Source organism: Hemisphaericaspora subhashii (assembly GCF_019202705.1).
Source record: "Hemisphaericaspora subhashii strain CBS 10753 chromosome Unknown scaffold32, whole genome shotgun sequence".
NCBI lineage: Eukaryota > Fungi > Ascomycota > Pichiomycetes > Serinales > Debaryomycetaceae > Hemisphaericaspora > Hemisphaericaspora subhashii.
The window spans coordinates 1-17,107 of NW_026057384.1; the positions used below are offsets into that span (position 1 = coordinate 1).

Below are 17,107 nucleotides of genomic sequence, written 5' to 3' on the forward strand. Positions count from 1 at the left end.
ATAAACACAACTTGGAATTCCCTTTGCAGGAGAAAGAACAACAGGTTTAATAAAAATGACCATTATGCACACTATTATATCTGTTACAAAAGGTAGTTATATACGCATCATATCAGAACCGAAGAAGAAATCTTTCAATTGATTTCTATGCAGGTCATTATGCGAATAAGTACTTCTTGTAAATGACACGGTAGTGAGGCCGATTTCCATCATGATCATTCTTGATGAGAATTGTAGTATCCAGTATCAGAAATAAATATATTTCTGTATGATATATAAGAACTAGAATAAATGGTATTGTCAGAAAAGAAACGAAATATTGGAAGCGCCATACAATTTTTCGCAGCCATTTTAACAAGCAGCCACAATTTGTTCAACAGTATCAATTATCGATTGTTCAAAAGGAATCAAACTCGTATGCAAGACATTCATGGTTTTCGAATTATCAAATTTAAACGCTTCTTTCTTCAAAACTTCATCTTTTTCAGGTTCTCCAACTGGAACATTTGTCAATTCTTTAAAATTCTCATGAATAATATTCGCCATTCCTTGATAACTCCATTGTCCATTCGTAATAAACAATCTCTTACCCACAGCTTCAGGATTCTCAAAGGCTTCTAAATGAGCCTTTGATACGTCTCTAACATCAACAAAAAGATGTTTCAACCCAGGAATAGAATCTTTGGGATTCATCTTCAACAATGCATTCACCGTTTCAACAGAAGTATTCATCTGAGTACTATCCTTAACCCCAAAAGCCTGGGGTCCGAAAACATATGGAGGATTAACACTAGTCAATTGAAATCCAGCATCTGTTTCAGCCCAAAGTTCCCAAGCTGCTTGTTCGGCAAATTTTTTCGATCCCAAATATCCCTCAAGGGGATCACTTAATGATTCTTCCCAAGTCTGAGGATTCCAATCTCTCTCAGTATAGACTTTGTTTGAATCTTCATACTCCCGAATCCTCCAATTGCAGCAAATGAACTCGTGAGTACGAAATGCTTCAAATTGGAAGCATATTTCTCAGCGGAGAGTAGAGCATTCTTGATCCCATTAATGGCAGGTAGTAATATTTCTTGTTCAATATCAGTAACATCCAACCTGAATGGGGATGCGGTATGTAAGAAGACAGAAATGTCGGGATTTTCTTTCAAGGCATTGTCAAATGCTCCAGGAGTACCGATTTCTGGAACAACAACATATTTGAAGTTTTCAAATGGGAGTTTTACATCTTGTAATTTTTGAATTAGGTCGTCACCTTTGGATGAAGATCGGACGGATCCGATAACTTTGTATCCTTTGTCAAGTAGATCAATGAGGATATGTTGAGCGATGTAGCCATCGACACCAGAAACGAAAACTGTAGTTGTAGTTGCATTCATTGTAATAGTTGTTCTAGTTGTTATTGTTTGTTTGATAGAAGTGAGAGAAATGATTTTTCCCGACGGTTAGTGAGATTTCAATCCTTATTTATATCATTTCCAGAGACGTCCTTTCGATTGATAACCAAGCATAGTAAAGCGGAGCTTTCCACAAATGGTAACTATTCCCCTTTGAGAGGTATGTTATCTACATTTCTTCGTATTGAAAACATTCCGTTTTTTAGGTATGGCTGAAAAAAAATAAGTTTGGAAATTCGGTTTTCCTACCCCGGACTTTCCTAATAGAGTCATACCGGGATTTTTTAGCTTCGGGGCAGTTTAATTCCGTATCATTGTTTTGTACCTCCACTATCCCGATTCACGTTCTAGAATGAATATTCATTGTTCATCGGATCGGCAAAAGATACTTCGTCCTATGCATGATCTTTATTCGTTCTTATCAATTGGAAACGGGGGTTTCCCTTTTAAGTAAGAAGTTTGAACGGCCGTGGTCTTCGGATTAGTTTACGAATTCTACAATAGACAGGTGTGTCTTAGACAATACAGTGGTCAAATTTGTATAACTAATCATGAAACTACGTAGTAAAAAAGACAATGAAAGATTACAATTACTACTCCGTTGCTAATATTTGATTCACACAATCAACAACACTCTTTTCAAGTGAAATATACTCAAATCCGAGTAGACTCTTAGTCCTTGAGAAGTCACCATCCTTTCCTTCTCTAGTCAATTGTTCTCCATGTTTTTCCAAATCACCTTTTGGACCATTCAATTCTGGGAACTTTTCATTAATAATATGTGTAATCTTTTCAGCAGTCCAAGCATCGGATACTAATACCAAACGATGATTAGCAGCACCATCATCTTCAAATGCTTTAATATGTGCACTAGCAACATCTCTTACGTCAATAAAATTTCCACAAAGCGCGGGAACGGGATCATTTGGCCCGAGTTTAAGAACTCCATTAATAACTTCCGAAGATAAATTGAGTTGTGATTTATCTTTAACAGCATATGCTTGAGGACCAAAAGCATACAGAGGTAATACGAATGAAACATCAAAATGTGCTTTATTCTCTTTAACGAAATCCCAAACTGCCAATTCGGCAAATTTTTTAGATCCACAATAGGCATTACCTCCATTTTCTAAACTTTGTTCATATGAAATTGGATTCCAATCCTTTTCGGTATGGACTTTCTCATGGTGACTGAAGTCATATACCGAGACAATCGATGACGTAATAACGACTTTCTGAACTTGTGGAGCATGGGAAACAATCGCAGTAAGGGCGTTCTTAGTACCCTCAATTGCAGGTTTTAAAATTTCTTGTTCCAAATCTTTGGCATCAGGAATAACCGGCGAGGCAGTATGGATAAAAACAGTAACCTCTGGATGTTTGGATAATGCTTCGTCAAATGCACCTGGTGTGTCGAGATGGGGGACAATCTCGTATGAAAAGTTTTCGGAATTGATGATTTCTTTCAACCAATCACCCTTGGAGGCTGATCTGACTGTGCCTACCACAGCATACTTTTTTTCAAGCAATTGTTTTATGATATGTTGGGCAATGAATCCGGAGGCACCGGTAACAAAGACTGTGGTTAGTGTCATTATAAAACGAATGAGATTTTGATGTAGTTTGGGGACGTTGAAGGCGAAAAAGGGATAATATTTGTTGATAAATTCTGACGCGGGGGATTTTTCACTCAGATCAAATCGGGATAGCGAATCAAGGGGCCGAGAGAAAAATCAACACTAGCCACAATTTTAAGCCACGGTCGGAAAAACTATAAGATTTCTTGTCTACAACCATTTAAGAATCGGTTTTAATTGCCAATTATTATTAGCTTTTCCTTTTTCTATTGGGAATCTGGTATTTGTATCTACATTTCTGGGTGTGATGGTCAGACATATAGTGGAAACTCTTTCAATTCGCACTACATTTAACAACTTTAATAGAGATTCCGGAAACAGGGGCTCAATGCACAGAGAATTGCTTATCATCGTTTATCCGCTAGAACAATTTCTATACTTCGATGTATAATAATCGAACTCATAAACGCAATATATTGTCTCTAAATACAGTCTTCATATAAATAAACTCTATGCCTCATAAATTTGCTTGGCTGTATCCACAACTGATTCGTCAAGAGGAATGAGATCAAACCCAAGAATATTTTGAGTTTTGGAGAAATCATATTTAACACTATTGTTAATAAGCTTTTCATTCTTTTCTGCATCACCCTTTGGAACGGTTGCTTGAGGGAAATTGTCTTTGATGATATTAGCAATCCCATCGTTGGTAAAATAGCCTGCCACTAATACCAATCTCTGGTTGATGGCTTCATCTTTTTCAAATGCGACAACATGAGCTTTGGCAACATCTCTGACATCAACATATCTACCACAGAACTCTGGAATTGCATCATTAGGTCCTAATTTAATTACCTTGTTAATGATCTCGGCGGAAGTGTTTAATTCGGATTTATCTTGAACTTCATATGCTTGTGGACCAAACACGAATACCGGGTTAATAAAGGAGATTTCAAAATTTGGTTTACTCTCCTTAACGAAATCCCAAGCAGTTAATTCGGCATATTTTTTAGAACCGAAATAACCCAACATTGGGTTCTGCAAACTTTCTTCCCGAGTAATTGGATTCCAATCGTCTTCTGTGTATACCTTATCTTGAACAATATGTTTACCCCAACCAAAAACAGCCACGGCAGAGGAAGTGATAACAACTTTCTTGATTTGTGGACCATACTTTGCAATAGCATTGAGTGCGTTCTTAGTACCATCAATAGCTGGTCTTAATAAATCCTTTTCGGGATCATTGACTTTGAAGGTAAATGGGGAGGCAGTATGCAAAAATACGGAAACCTCTGGATGTTTCTTCAAAGCTTCATCAAAAGCACCTTCTGCTCCAATATCGGGGACAATTTCATATGAAAATCTATCTGATTTGGTCAATTGTTTAAGTCTTTCACCTTTGGATGCTGATCTGACTGATCCAATTACATTATATCCTTTCCCAAGCAATTCCTTGACGACGTGTTGAGCAATGTATCCAGTGGCTCCAGAAACAAAAACAGTAGTTGCGGGCATTGTTGTATGAAATTGTATAATTGAGTAACTTGAGAGGATTTAGCTTGTCTCATAATAGTTTAGAGAAATTCACTCCCTTTTAATCCTTTTAATAATTTTACAAATTCTGAACCCCATAAAACTCTTGACGGAAATAGCAAGGTCGGATAAATGATTTTCAGGGTAAGTTCTTGTTTTGTGTCAGATTCTTTTTCCGTGAGTAAACAAGACAAATTAAAATTGCAGCCGAATTAAGGAACCCTGGGCTTACCTATGTGACAGTGAAGGTAACCCCGTTAACCCCAAGACATTGTAGTAGTGGGTATCAATTGGTTAACTTGCCCAGTGAGAGCTAACTGAACCGATAACTAAGTACGGTCTTGGATCTAGATGAAATTTAATAGCTATTGTATCCCTCATGAAAGTTTGATACAGTGGAACAGAGTTCCCTACTACTGTACCTTAATGTCTTATCGTGTTCTTTCTATAAAGAACGATAAGACATGAATATACATTGTTCTAATTGTGTTTTCAGCTGATCCATTTTGGCGAGAGTTTGAATTAGGAACATCCAAATATCAAGGAAATTTTAAGATAAGGAAGCTCTTAGAAATTCCAGGACCTGAAGAATAGAAGCAAAGATTCAAGCAATAAAGAACTTATCATGTCCAACCATAGCAAATAGAGATGCACAGTTTTGTGATTTCATGGGTTATTATAGACTGTTTATTAATAATTTTGCAAAACTTATCAGACCATTGAACCAATTTGAAGTTGGAATTATTCCGTTTGATGTAACCATGATTTCAACCTTGGATGAATGCAAATAAAAGTGATTTGGGGGCTTCTATTTTAGTTTCACGAACACCAGCAGGTAGATATGTGATTTCAGCCGATGCTTCAGATTATTGTATAGCAGCTATAATTGAAAATTGTAGCAGATTAGGATGAAGCAAATGGGGATATTGTGTAATTATTTCTCCAAACCTATTTCAAAGGCAGATAATTATCCGTCCAGAGGGAAGGAAGTATTAGCGGTAAATGGAAGGTTGAAAAGGTATAAACATTTGCTATTGAATCATCACTTGATAATGAGAACAGACGATCAACTGTAGCAGTTCATTTATAGTACAAGACGAGTGCCTACTGCTAGAAGTCGCTGGATTGATATCCGTAGTCAATTTAGTATTGATTTAGGCTCAGGGAGTTACCATCAAAGCGGATATTTTATCAAGACAATGGGAAAACAATTTTCAAGTCGATATAGTTGCAACATCGGTAGTACAAGTGGATTTAGGATCAAACTTCTTTGAAGGAGTAAAGCTAAAGAATCTGGAAAATGAAGATCCTAGGAAGTTTTGAGGGAAAGGAGAAAAGTTCCAGAATCAATCAATATATAAATAAATTTCACTTTCAAAATGAATTATTATACCATACAGGTACAACACAAATGGATAATGTGATTCCTAGATTAGTTATTCCAACAACTGACTTACAAACGCTAGTTCCAAAATTACATCATGAGGCAGCTTCGGATTTACATCCAGGATTTAGTAACCTATATGGAACTGGAACGCTATTATTATTGGGTCAGGATGTCTAATTTTGCTAAACACTTAGCGTCTCATTCTGTGGTTTTATGGGGTTTTCCTTCCTTTAAGACCAACAGAAAGACGTTGGGAATCGATTACCATGGACTTTATATGAGGATTTCCTTTAGTCAAGAATTGCAGTAATGTGTTGGGTATTGTTGATGGATTTACCAAAGGGACTAGATTCTTGCCATGTGTATCAATTAATTCAGACCAAATTGCTGATTTATTTATTACTCATATTATTCCATTACCTGGGGTACCAAGATAGATTATTGCAGATCAGGACACTAGGTTCAGTTCGAGATTTTGGTTAAAATTCTTCGTTGCATGACGAGTTAAATCAATATTTTCGACACCAGCACGCCCACAGACAGATGGTCAGACTGAAAGGACAAATAGAGCTTTTAGTCAATTGACAAAAGCTTTAACTACAATGGGAATTGATTGGTTGCAAGGTTTGCAACTGGTGGAATTTAGCTATAATTAATCATTATAATCATACAATTAAATTCACTCCTTATGAAGCTGATATTGGTAGAACAATTACACCTCCACATGCGGATCCAAGATTATTTTTGTTGGCAGCTAGACAATTGGTACCTTTTGTTGGGACAGGTTAACGCAAGACTTCTATCTTTGTTGCAATTGCTGATTATTTGAAGGAAGTTACCTTTGCTGGAATTACTAACTATTTTTGAAGAAAGATACTGTTAGACTTTCTAATGATTTGGAAGTTCTGTAGGGAACGCGAGCTTTGTTTTAGTATTGTTGGAAAAAGTATATGCTCTTATTCAATTAGATTTGTGAAACGCATTAACAAATTTGTTTAATTGTTATGCATATTGTTTAAGTTTTATACAAATTACCAATAAATTTGTGAATCTAAAGTTGGTAATTTGACAACACAAGTGTATAGATATACTGTCTTTAATTAACAATTATTCTCGTTAAGATTTTCCTAACTAATTATGTCGACTCCACTTCCTCTTCAAATCCAGGAATCACCTGTTAATAATCAGGGGAAGTGTGTTATTGATTGTTAAATAACGATGTTTTGGGAAGCCATGAAGATACGCATGTTAGTATGGGTTTCTGGATGTTGCTTTACAATTACTTTTCAAACTTTGAATGTATACAGTTAGTCTTAATAGGATTTATATATGTTTGGTTTATTCAAGGTTACCATAAAACTAACTAACTGGCTGAGATATAAAGGAGATTCCTCCTTCTTATATAGTTCTCAAATATCATGTTGCTCAGATGGAATAACTGCAGGAGTTTCCCAAGTGTCATATCTTGTATATTCCTAGCTCTCAGATCCTCTATTCTTGCCATCTTCAATCTCTTAGATCTTCCTTATCTTAAAGCTTGAGCTTTGGAAATTCCTAATTAAATAGTTTACTGTAGACTTGTCTTCTTTTATTTGATATGCACGTTCAGTATATTCCTAAATTTGATTTTCTGATAATCAATTATATCTCTCCTAGTTTTAGGTGTATGCCCTGCTTCCTTAACTCGAATCAGATTATGTATGCACATACAACTATTCTACCTTCCCAACTTTTAAAGTTATTGGTTAATCTTGGGCTGTTTCTTTGTGCCATGTCTTACAAAGATAACTATGTTCATTATTCATTATTCATGAACCTTCCATCATGTCCGGCAATTTTGGTGTCATTAATTGAATCTCATGATGATTCATTTTCAAAATTAGCAACAATCAAATCAAAGAATGAAGTAATATTTGACAACTCAGTTCAAAAAAATTGGCTGCAAAAAAGCACCTGCTAAATAAAACACCTCAAGTATCAAAACTTACACAAAACTGTGTATCCACAGACGCAATAATCCTAACTTTATAGTATCATACCTTATCACTGAAAACACCTCTCTACATTACACCTTGATACTAAGAGAATCCACAAAATTTAGTATCAGAGAGGGTTTATGGATTTTGTGAAGTTTCTCTAAAAAAGTATTTTGCGCTTTTCTGCAAGGTCCCCCCATCAACAGGACGCAGGAAAATAATTGGGCTTGACACAAAATAGTGCAGAAAATGTCGTTTGCTTTTTCATAAACGGGTTCAAATTGGAGCATCCCGAAAAGAGGAGTGATTTAGCCTGTATGAAACATTCAAACACATCTTCCAGAATTAAAAGATACCGGGTCCATTGAATCACACGGCCTGCAAGAGAAGGTGTTAACATGTTAATAGGACAAGTGCTCTTCTGCTTCCTTCAGTAATGAGATATATTCATTTGAGTCTTCAGCTCTCCCACTTTGGGTAACATTATCAAATCAAAAATCATCCGTATCCAAGAGAGCAGCAAAATATCATTTTGTGAAATTTACACTAACACAACTAATATAGACAGAAAGGATGGAGTTTGGGGCTTAAGAGGACCCACTCCAGGAGCCCTAGAATCTAACAAACAAGGTAGTGGAATACAACAGTCACTAAATACGGCAGTAGTCTATCAGAGTAACTATTTTCGCGCGTTATTCATTTGGATCTGACTCCATCCTATCACACCTCTCGATGTTGTTTTAGTAAGTCTGCAATGATGATAAAACTCTAGCAAAGATCTATCTTGGTTGAATTGGAGAATTCTAAAAATAACTAATTTCGTAAACCTTCTAACCTTCGCTCGTAAGTTGTGATAAGCTAAGCCCTTGTTTATTTTTTATTTTTAGAAAGTACCATTGGTAGTATGCTAAGAAAGGTACTTTGCCATAAAAGGATCACCCGTAGGGAATCCAATTGAAGATGCATATAAATAGTCTTAAAATTCTTATTAAGCTGCTACCTCTATTTTCCAATACGTACTAAAATCATAGAATGAAACAGAAATACGATAACAATGACGGTGGTCTAAGTCGCAATGACTTGCCGCCAACTGACGCAGAAGCAACGGCTACTGGTGGACGTTATGTTCCTGCCCCACAATCCGTACCATCAACACATCTCCCGCAGCGAAATCCACCTGCCCATCAACCTGCAGATTCTGAAAAACCGGCTCAACCATCATCTGCAGCACCACCACCGACCAAAACACGGCCACAAGCTGTTTATCGCAAACCTTCGGCAGGTCGTTTATCTACTGGTAAGGGCTTCTTTTTAGAAATGGCAAGGTATGTCGACATTGTTGGGATAAATTGCATGTAAAGACAAATGCATATAATCCTAATCCATCATTACCTTTCAAATATCCTATAAAATATTATTGTAAGAAATGTACTAATACGGGGCAACAAAGACTGGTCTATCATGTCAAGAATGTTTATATACTCAAAGAAATACATGTATGCGTATTCTTCTAGCTACTCAAGAAATCCCGCCGGGAGATGTTCGATCAAGGGGGGTTGTGTGTGGAAGATGTCGTCGGATTGGGATGGTTAGATTCTGTTCGGGTAGGGAATTTTGTCCTATATGTGATGGATTGGATAGGATTCTTACTGTTCCACCATAGAATGCCAGCACGAGTTCGTTCTACCTTCCACCTCCACGGACGCTGTATTGTTATGGAAAGATATAGATTTTGCAGTTTTAGTATTTTGTCTTGATATAGCTTGTTATAATTAAGAGTCGATGAGTTGCACAAAGAAATAATTAATTACTCTCTTCTGCTAGTTACCCCGAGTAGGATCTAGTTGGTTTGAGTCCTGGTTGCCAACTGTGTATTAACATAAACTACATTGATTAATCCAACTCACCCTAGCTAAATCGTAATTCGTGTCTCCCATTCTTCGAAGCTACCAATCACTACAGTTTCACTCTCAAAACGAGCTAATGCCCCCGAATAGACAAGTTCAAACCAATCCCGTTGTTCGCCGGAAGTCGCGTAGTCCTTGCGATTTTACGCTTTGTATGGTTAGTGTCCCATTGTTATGGCCCCGGGTGACTCAATTTTGTAAAGAAGTGGTTTTACCGATGCAACGACCAGAGAAGTGTAATATTTTCTTGTCCGCGAACAGAAACGCAACCATGATTGGATAAAATATAAATAAATGAGGTGCATTTTCTTTAAGAGGGGGGGTTTCTCACATCCGTGGAAAATGTCGATATCAATTTGATATTTAATTTCAGAAGTTTGAGCTCAGCATACTTTCTCTGTGAGATTTTCACTAAAAATTAGGGAAATTAGATGTCATTGTTTTTCTAATCATGGATATCAAAGTGGGACAGGCTCCCGATAGTGGATCATTTTGCCAAGTCGTTCTTGTTACAAAGATGACGACATCGTTATTTAATGTGGGGGAATGGTATGTAGCACGGTGGTTCCACAATTATTTTATAACGTTGTAAGTAGTGTACTTTGCTCTAATAATAACCACTTACGAGCCTAATTTTTAATCCCGGAGTTCGGAAACGGACAATGGAATTTTTGACAGAGAAAAAAAAAACTTTTCTTTTTATATATGATCTGTATTTCTTCTTTTTTTTTATTTTGCAATTCATTCATCTTCCGCCCACCCAAAGACTTCACTGTCTCTTGTTTGGACGATAACAACAACTAGAACCAACCATGCCAACCATCTTCCACAGATATAACCAAGTTCTCAAATTATATCCCTTCCGTACAAACATGATTACGACAGGGATATTCTTTGGTGCCGGTGATATTATTGCACAATCCTTTTTTCCACATAAGACCATCCACACTGAAATTACTGAAAGAGGTGATACAAGAGAAGTTGAAATAATTTCTGAATATGCATATCCTAGAACATTAAGAGCAATGATATATGGATCATTAGTGTTTGCACCTATAAGTGTATTATGGCATGGTAAGACATTGCCAAAGATTAAGAATCCTTTTATAAGTTTATTCCGGAGAAATAAAATGCATGAAAATCCAAAATTAAGAAAGAGATTACATTTTTATGATACTGTTTTTAGATTAGGATTAGATCAATTAATCTTCCCCGGGTTAGTTTGGATTCCATTATATAATACAGTAATGGTTACTTTGGCATTACATGAAAACCCTTTGGATGTTGTTAGACAAAAATTACAAAATAATTGGTGGAATGTGTTGAGAGCTAGTTGGACCGTTTGGCCGGGATTCCAATTATTTAATCTTTATTTTATTCCTGTTCATCTTCGAATTGTATGTCTGAATATATGGGCAACCGGTTGGAATGCATTCTTAAGTTTTGTTCATAATACAAAGGGTCATGGAAAGGGAAGTGGTCATAAGCTTGAAGAGTTGGTTGACATTGAAGATGATCAACAAGAGATTACAATGGTTTATGACTAATTTTTCAAAAGTGGGACAACCATTAAAAAAAAACCGTTTTTTTGTTTTGTAGTGCGAAACTCAAATGACGGATAAACGGTTCCACACACCGCAAGCAAAGGAAAAAAAAAGAAGATAAGAGACTATTCATCCCGCAATGAGGAAAAGCTCATCCCTTTTTCTTATTCTTTCAGTAAAACCCACATCAATTATAGAAGAGAAAAACTTATAGAAAAGCATGTCAAGTATATTTGCAAAGTATAACCAATTACTATTAAAGCGTCCATTAGCTACTAATATGATTAGTACTGGATTTTTATTAGGTACAGGGGATTTTATTGCTCAAACTCTTTTCCCCCAAGAACCAGATCAACCATTTGATTATTTAAGAAATTTACGAGCAATAATATATGGATCAATAATCTTTGCCCCAATTGGAGATAAATGGTATAAATTTTTGAATAATAAGATAAAACTGCCATTTAAGAATGTTGGTAAAAAAAGAGAAAAGTCAATTGCAACTTTATTAAGAGTATCTGTAGATCAATTAGGGTTTGCACCCTTTATTGGTATCCCCTTATATTATAGTTCAATGACAATATTAGAAGGTAAAACCCCAATAATTGAAAGTATAATGGAAAAATTTGAAACTAGTTGGTGGATTACTTTAAAAGGTAATTGGTTAGTATGGCCTATATTTCAATGGTTTAATTTTTATTTAATACCTGTTCAATTTCGATTATTTGCAGTTAATATTATAAGTATAGGATGGAATACTTATTTAAGTTATGTAATGCATAATAAATAAATATCATCGATAATTTACAGCGAGGCATTCCGTGCAGTAGATTTTGATTTGTCTTTTTGATACTTATCTTTAGTATTGTTTAGAGACGTAAGAGAAGGGAATTGGCTTAGCTTTCTAGAAATCTGAAGAATAAAAGGATTACCTGGAGGTTGGTCGTTTAACTAAGTAGTGTGACTTCCGTAATTGGATTATATACTTCAATTCCGAAGACAAAGAAGAACGTACAGACTCTCCTGTTGGTGATGCCAACATGTCCACATATATAAAATACTCCTTAGAAGTTGGCAATAGATTGCGATTATCTAGGAGGATTGTTTTTGTTTTTGATTTGGCTGTGATGTTTTTTTTTCAGGTAATTTAGCATGCAACCATTTTCCTAATTGAATCAATCACTTGACAATAACTTACCCCACACACCTCTTGCTGGTTCATGAATATTTACACAATTGAAAAGACATTTTAACTATTAGTATAAAATAGTAAAACAGTAATTATATAAAGAAATCAACAGTAATTCAGAAAACATAGTAATATGACGCAATCTTACATTGATAAAAGTTATTGGCGTCGTTCTTTCTACAATGTTGTATTCTAAAAATCTTTCTGGTTACTGAATTTCTATATGCAGTACAGTATTCCACTCTAATCCAAAAACTATGTATAATTATATTCTTGGGTAACATCTAGTCTATATATAAATGAATGATATAATACTGGCGATGTTTCTCTTCTTGTTTATTTGCCAATAACATTTAGTGGTATTATGTTTACTTCAATGTAGTGCTGGTGATGGCGGAGTACAGTATGTAATATAAAATTTAAAAAAATTTCAAACAACACGCACAAAACCCAATTGAAGCAAAAAAAAAAAGTCAACACACTTTTCTTAACTTTTTACTCTTACTAGTCTCTTTTTTAAAGTTCAAGAACCCCATAAATAAAACTTACAACACATTTTGGTTAAGAATACTTTAACAAAAAGTATACATTCATCAACAACCTTATTATAATACAATTTCATTTCTATATCAATTTCTGATATATTGATTTATTATTAATCATTTAATTAATTTCAAATAGATTTAACAATTTTATTTAATTTTTATAACATTCAGACAATTTTTCAAAAGAGAGAGAGATACAGTTAATAATTTTATTTATTTATTTATTTATTTATTATTTTTTTTTTTTTGGTTTTTCCATTTTTGATTTAAACACTACAACACATTTTTAATTAACGTTGAGATTTTTAAATTATTTACTAACTACGACTTTAATTAATCAATCAATCAATCAATCAACTGCAACAGTAAAACATATCCCCCAAATTAAAACAATCATTTTCAGTTTCATCCCAGTTCACACAGTTCACATACACCCTCTACTGCATTTAATATCCCCTTCACACTACACCACTCCCTTAAGAATATAGAGACTACTACCACCACCACCACAACAGATTCCCCTTATTATTTATTTGCTTGTTCATATTATTATTAAAGATGATGAAAGGTTTCAAGAATAGACTTACACGAAACAAAAGTCAATCTTCAAGTAAAAAGTCAGATAAAAAATCAGATAAAGATAAAGAAAAGGAAAAAGACAAAGATAAAAGACTGTCTTCTCCAAGTTCAATGGGAAATAATAATAATAGTTCTAAAAGCTTATTAAGTCAATCTAGTTCTTTAAAATCAACAACAACTAGTGCGTCTCCTAATACCTCAAGAACTAGTAGCACAAATAGCTCGGTGAAATCTGTTGCTAGTAATACAACTGGTCCTTCGTCTCCCCAAGCACTGCCAACACATGAATCTCCCAAGATTCTCCTAAATGACGAAAACGCGACTAACATGTTTGATGGCTCCAATCCACAACAACAACATCCCCACCTACACCAACAACAACAACAACCGCAACAGCAACCAGTTCAGTCACAACCGCATACTCAAACATCAATGGTTCAAGCTGTATTATCTCCAAATAAACCAAATGTTGTACCTGGACATGTATTTAATGGAGGATCTAGTATAGGTCAACAAGCTTTACCATTCACTCCAACACCAACTTCTCCATTGACTTCGTCATCTACAATCGCAGCAACAGCTAACCACCCTACCCCTTCAGTCTCATATGAAATCGGTAAAGCGCATCATAGTCAACAAGGTGCTCAAACTCATTTCCAATTAACTCCAAATATTTCATCTCCAAACAAAGATCTCATTGATATTGACTTAATAGTTGCACCAAAAAGACATTCCTCTTCTAGATTTGAACCTCCAAGTAATGATAGATACCATGAAATAGTCAAATTACCAAACTTTGATGAAGTATTACCAGAAGATCAAATCCCATTGTTTATACAAAAAATTGATCAATGTAATGTCATGTTTGATTTTAGTGATCCTACTTTTGATATTCGAGGTAAAGAAATTAAAAGGATAACATTACAAGAATTAATTGCGTTTATATCAAATAATAGATTCGCTTATACTGATGAAATGTATAAACATGTTGTTACTATGTTTAAAAAGAATTTATTCCGTCCAATTCCTCCACCAGTGAATCCAGTTGGAGAATTATATGACCCTGATGAAGATGAACCAGTTAGTGAATTAGCTTGGCCCCATATGCAAGCCATATATGAATTCTTTTTACGATTTGTTGAACTGCCTGATTTTCAACATCAAATTGCTAAACAATATATTGATCATGAATTTATTTTAAGAATTTTGGAATTATTTGATAGTGAAGATCCAAGAGAACGTGATTGTTTAAAAACTACATTACATCGTATTTATGGGAAATTTTTAAGTTTAAGAAGTTTTATTAGAAAATCAATAAGTAATGTATTTTTACAATTTGTATATGAAACTGAAAGATTTAATGGTATTGGTGAATTATTAGAAATTTTGGGATCGATTATTAATGGGTTTGCATTACCGTTAAAGGAAGAACATAAGTTATTTTTGGTTAGAGTTTTAATGCCATTACATAAAGTGAAAAGTTTGTCATTATATCATCCACAATTAGCTTATTGTGTTGTTCAATTTTTAGAAAAAGATCCTACATTGACTGAAGATGTCATTATGTGTTTATTACGTTATTGGCCTAAAATCAATAGTCCAAAAGAAGTTATGTTTTTAAATGAAATTGAAGATATTTTTGAGGTTATGGAACCAAACGAATTTGTCAAGATTCAAATCCCCCTTTTCGCTCAATTAGCTAAATGTATAAGTTCTCCTCATTTCCAAGTTAGTGAAAAAGTATTATGCTATTGGTCAAATGAATATTTCTTAACTTTAATTACTGAAAATGCTGAAGTTGTATTACCAATAATTTTCGCTTCATTATATGAATTAACTAATTCAACCCAACCAGGAATTGAAAATGGAATCATGCAACAAAAATTATCCCAACATCCAAATGCAACAGTTGACGCCAATGGAAATCTAATTGATAATGGATTAGTATTACAAGATTTACAACAAGGTATTATTCCAAGTTCAAATGACCCCAACCACCCTCATTATAATATATTCCAAGTTCATGCGTCAATAAACCCCAACCACCCCCATAACAACCCCAACAACCTCAATTCCCCAACTCAAGAAAGCGTACACACCCATACCGATCTCAACGGGAATGAATTAACCGATGATGAATACTATGACCTGTTCAACGCCATACATAACACCAATACCACCGGAGGTATGGATGAATATGGAGCTGGAGGAGGATATGGAGATGATGCTAATAATTTATTACAACATAATTCCGCCACTTCTAATTGGAATAGAAGTATTCATTCATTGGCATATGGGGCATTAAAGGTGTTTATGGACCATAATCCGATCTTATATGATCATTGTACTGTGTTATATCATCAATCATTGAAGGAACAACATGAGAGAGAGATTGCGAGAAAAGAAGGTTGGAAGAGGATTGAGGCTATTGTGAAGAGGATTAAGGAGAAGGAATCGTCACCAAAAGATAATAATAATGATGCGGTGATGATAATGGAGGAAGAAAAGAAGGATACGAATTCTATAAATATGGAGGACGAGGGGGAGGACCAATGAAGCAGCACTGTTTATTGTGTTATGTAAAGTTGTTTTATGGGTACGTTTTGTTTTATTAGTGAAAGAGATCTTGTTTGTTTTGTTTTTTTTTTAGTTTTTTGTGATTATATATTTATGTTTCTTAATTATATATATATAGTTTTAGCCGTTTTTTAAAAATTTGTTTAGTTTGAATTATTCATTATACAATTAAGTATTAGAATCTCTGATTAGTTAGTCTCTGGGAGTGGGTGATTTCCTTTGGATTCTGCCTGGAATTGTGAGCCGCCTAAGCAACGAGAAAGGAACATCTGTTAGAGTCTAATTATATTGAAATTGGCAATCCAGACATACTAGTCTTGAAGGTGCTTTTAATTGACAATTTTTAGAAATTACAATAACTTGAATATTTATTCATTCATTGGGTTCATATTTTCTTTCGGAAACCGATTTCCTTTTTGGGACTTGGCCAGGATTTCTCCCAAACCTACCATAAATACAATTGGTAGCACCCAAAATAATTAAGCGCTGCTATGTCGTTGTATTTTCATACTTCCGACTCTCTGAAATATGATTATCCATTAACAAACACCTCTGTTGATTCAGGATTAACAGACACTCTTTCTGATCATACATGTAAGCAGTAGTTTTAAGAAAAAGTGTCTGCATAATTCCGGAATTATGCAGTTCTGTGATTTGGCTGCAAATAATTAAATGTCGCATTCTGAAGTTTATCATATTCCCCCAACAATCTCTGCATCGATGCCACAAATTGTTAAGATCATAGCGGATTTATGCATGGAAGTCTGCAAGAGTTTCAGGGGATATCAGCAATACACAAAAGCGTTTTCGCAAAAAATGCATTGAAGATATGCTAAACTTCAATTACTATTATACAGACTATAATCTACACCACCAGTTTTAGTATCTTATCA

At 34.8% G+C, this 17,107-nt stretch overlaps 6 protein-coding genes across 6 annotated transcripts; 3 read left to right on the forward strand and 3 right to left on the reverse strand. All coding sequences in view use genetic code 12, as the record gives it.

The window, feature by feature from the left end:
- Positions 1 to 351: 351 nt before the first annotated feature.
- On the reverse strand, positions 352 to 1,382 carry J8A68_005115 (uncharacterized protein; the record flags this gene model as incomplete). Its single annotated transcript, XM_049409147.1, has 2 exons — positions 352 to 896; positions 956 to 1,382. 2 exons carry the CDS (start codon positions 1,380 to 1,382, stop codon positions 352 to 354), a joined length of 972 nt encoding a protein of 323 aa, XP_049261557.1.
- A 611-nt stretch (positions 1,383 to 1,993) lies between these two features.
- J8A68_005116 (uncharacterized protein) lies at positions 1,994 to 2,995 on the reverse strand (the record flags this gene model as incomplete). Its single annotated transcript, XM_049409148.1, has 1 exon — positions 1,994 to 2,995. The coding sequence occupies one exon, from the start codon at positions 2,993 to 2,995 to the stop codon at positions 1,994 to 1,996; it is 1,002 nt and encodes a 333-aa protein (XP_049261558.1).
- Positions 2,996 to 3,487: 492 nt separating this feature from the next.
- Positions 3,488 to 4,492, reverse strand: J8A68_005117 (SDR family oxidoreductase; the record flags this gene model as incomplete). The annotated part of the gene is made up of 1 exon (XM_049409149.1): positions 3,488 to 4,492. One exon carries the CDS (start codon positions 4,490 to 4,492, stop codon positions 3,488 to 3,490), a length of 1,005 nt encoding a protein of 334 aa, XP_049261559.1.
- Positions 4,493 to 8,905: 4,413 nt separating this feature from the next.
- Positions 8,906 to 9,232, forward strand: J8A68_005118 (uncharacterized protein; the record flags this gene model as incomplete). The annotated part of the gene is made up of 1 exon (XM_049409150.1): positions 8,906 to 9,232. The coding sequence occupies one exon, from the start codon at positions 8,906 to 8,908 to the stop codon at positions 9,230 to 9,232; it is 327 nt and encodes a 108-aa protein (XP_049261560.1).
- A 1,360-nt stretch (positions 9,233 to 10,592) lies between these two features.
- Positions 10,593 to 12,114, forward strand: J8A68_005119 (Mpv17/PMP22 family protein; the record flags this gene model as incomplete). Its single annotated transcript, XM_049409151.1, has 2 exons — positions 10,593 to 11,315; positions 11,587 to 12,114. 2 exons carry the CDS (start codon positions 10,593 to 10,595, stop codon positions 12,112 to 12,114), a joined length of 1,251 nt encoding a protein of 416 aa, XP_049261561.1.
- Positions 12,115 to 13,616: 1,502 nt separating this feature from the next.
- Positions 13,617 to 16,193, forward strand: RTS1 (protein phosphatase 2A regulatory subunit; the record flags this gene model as incomplete). Its single annotated transcript, XM_049409152.1, has 1 exon — positions 13,617 to 16,193. One exon carries the CDS (start codon positions 13,617 to 13,619, stop codon positions 16,191 to 16,193), a length of 2,577 nt encoding a protein of 858 aa, XP_049261562.1.
- Between the last annotated feature and the right edge of the window lie 914 nt (positions 16,194 to 17,107).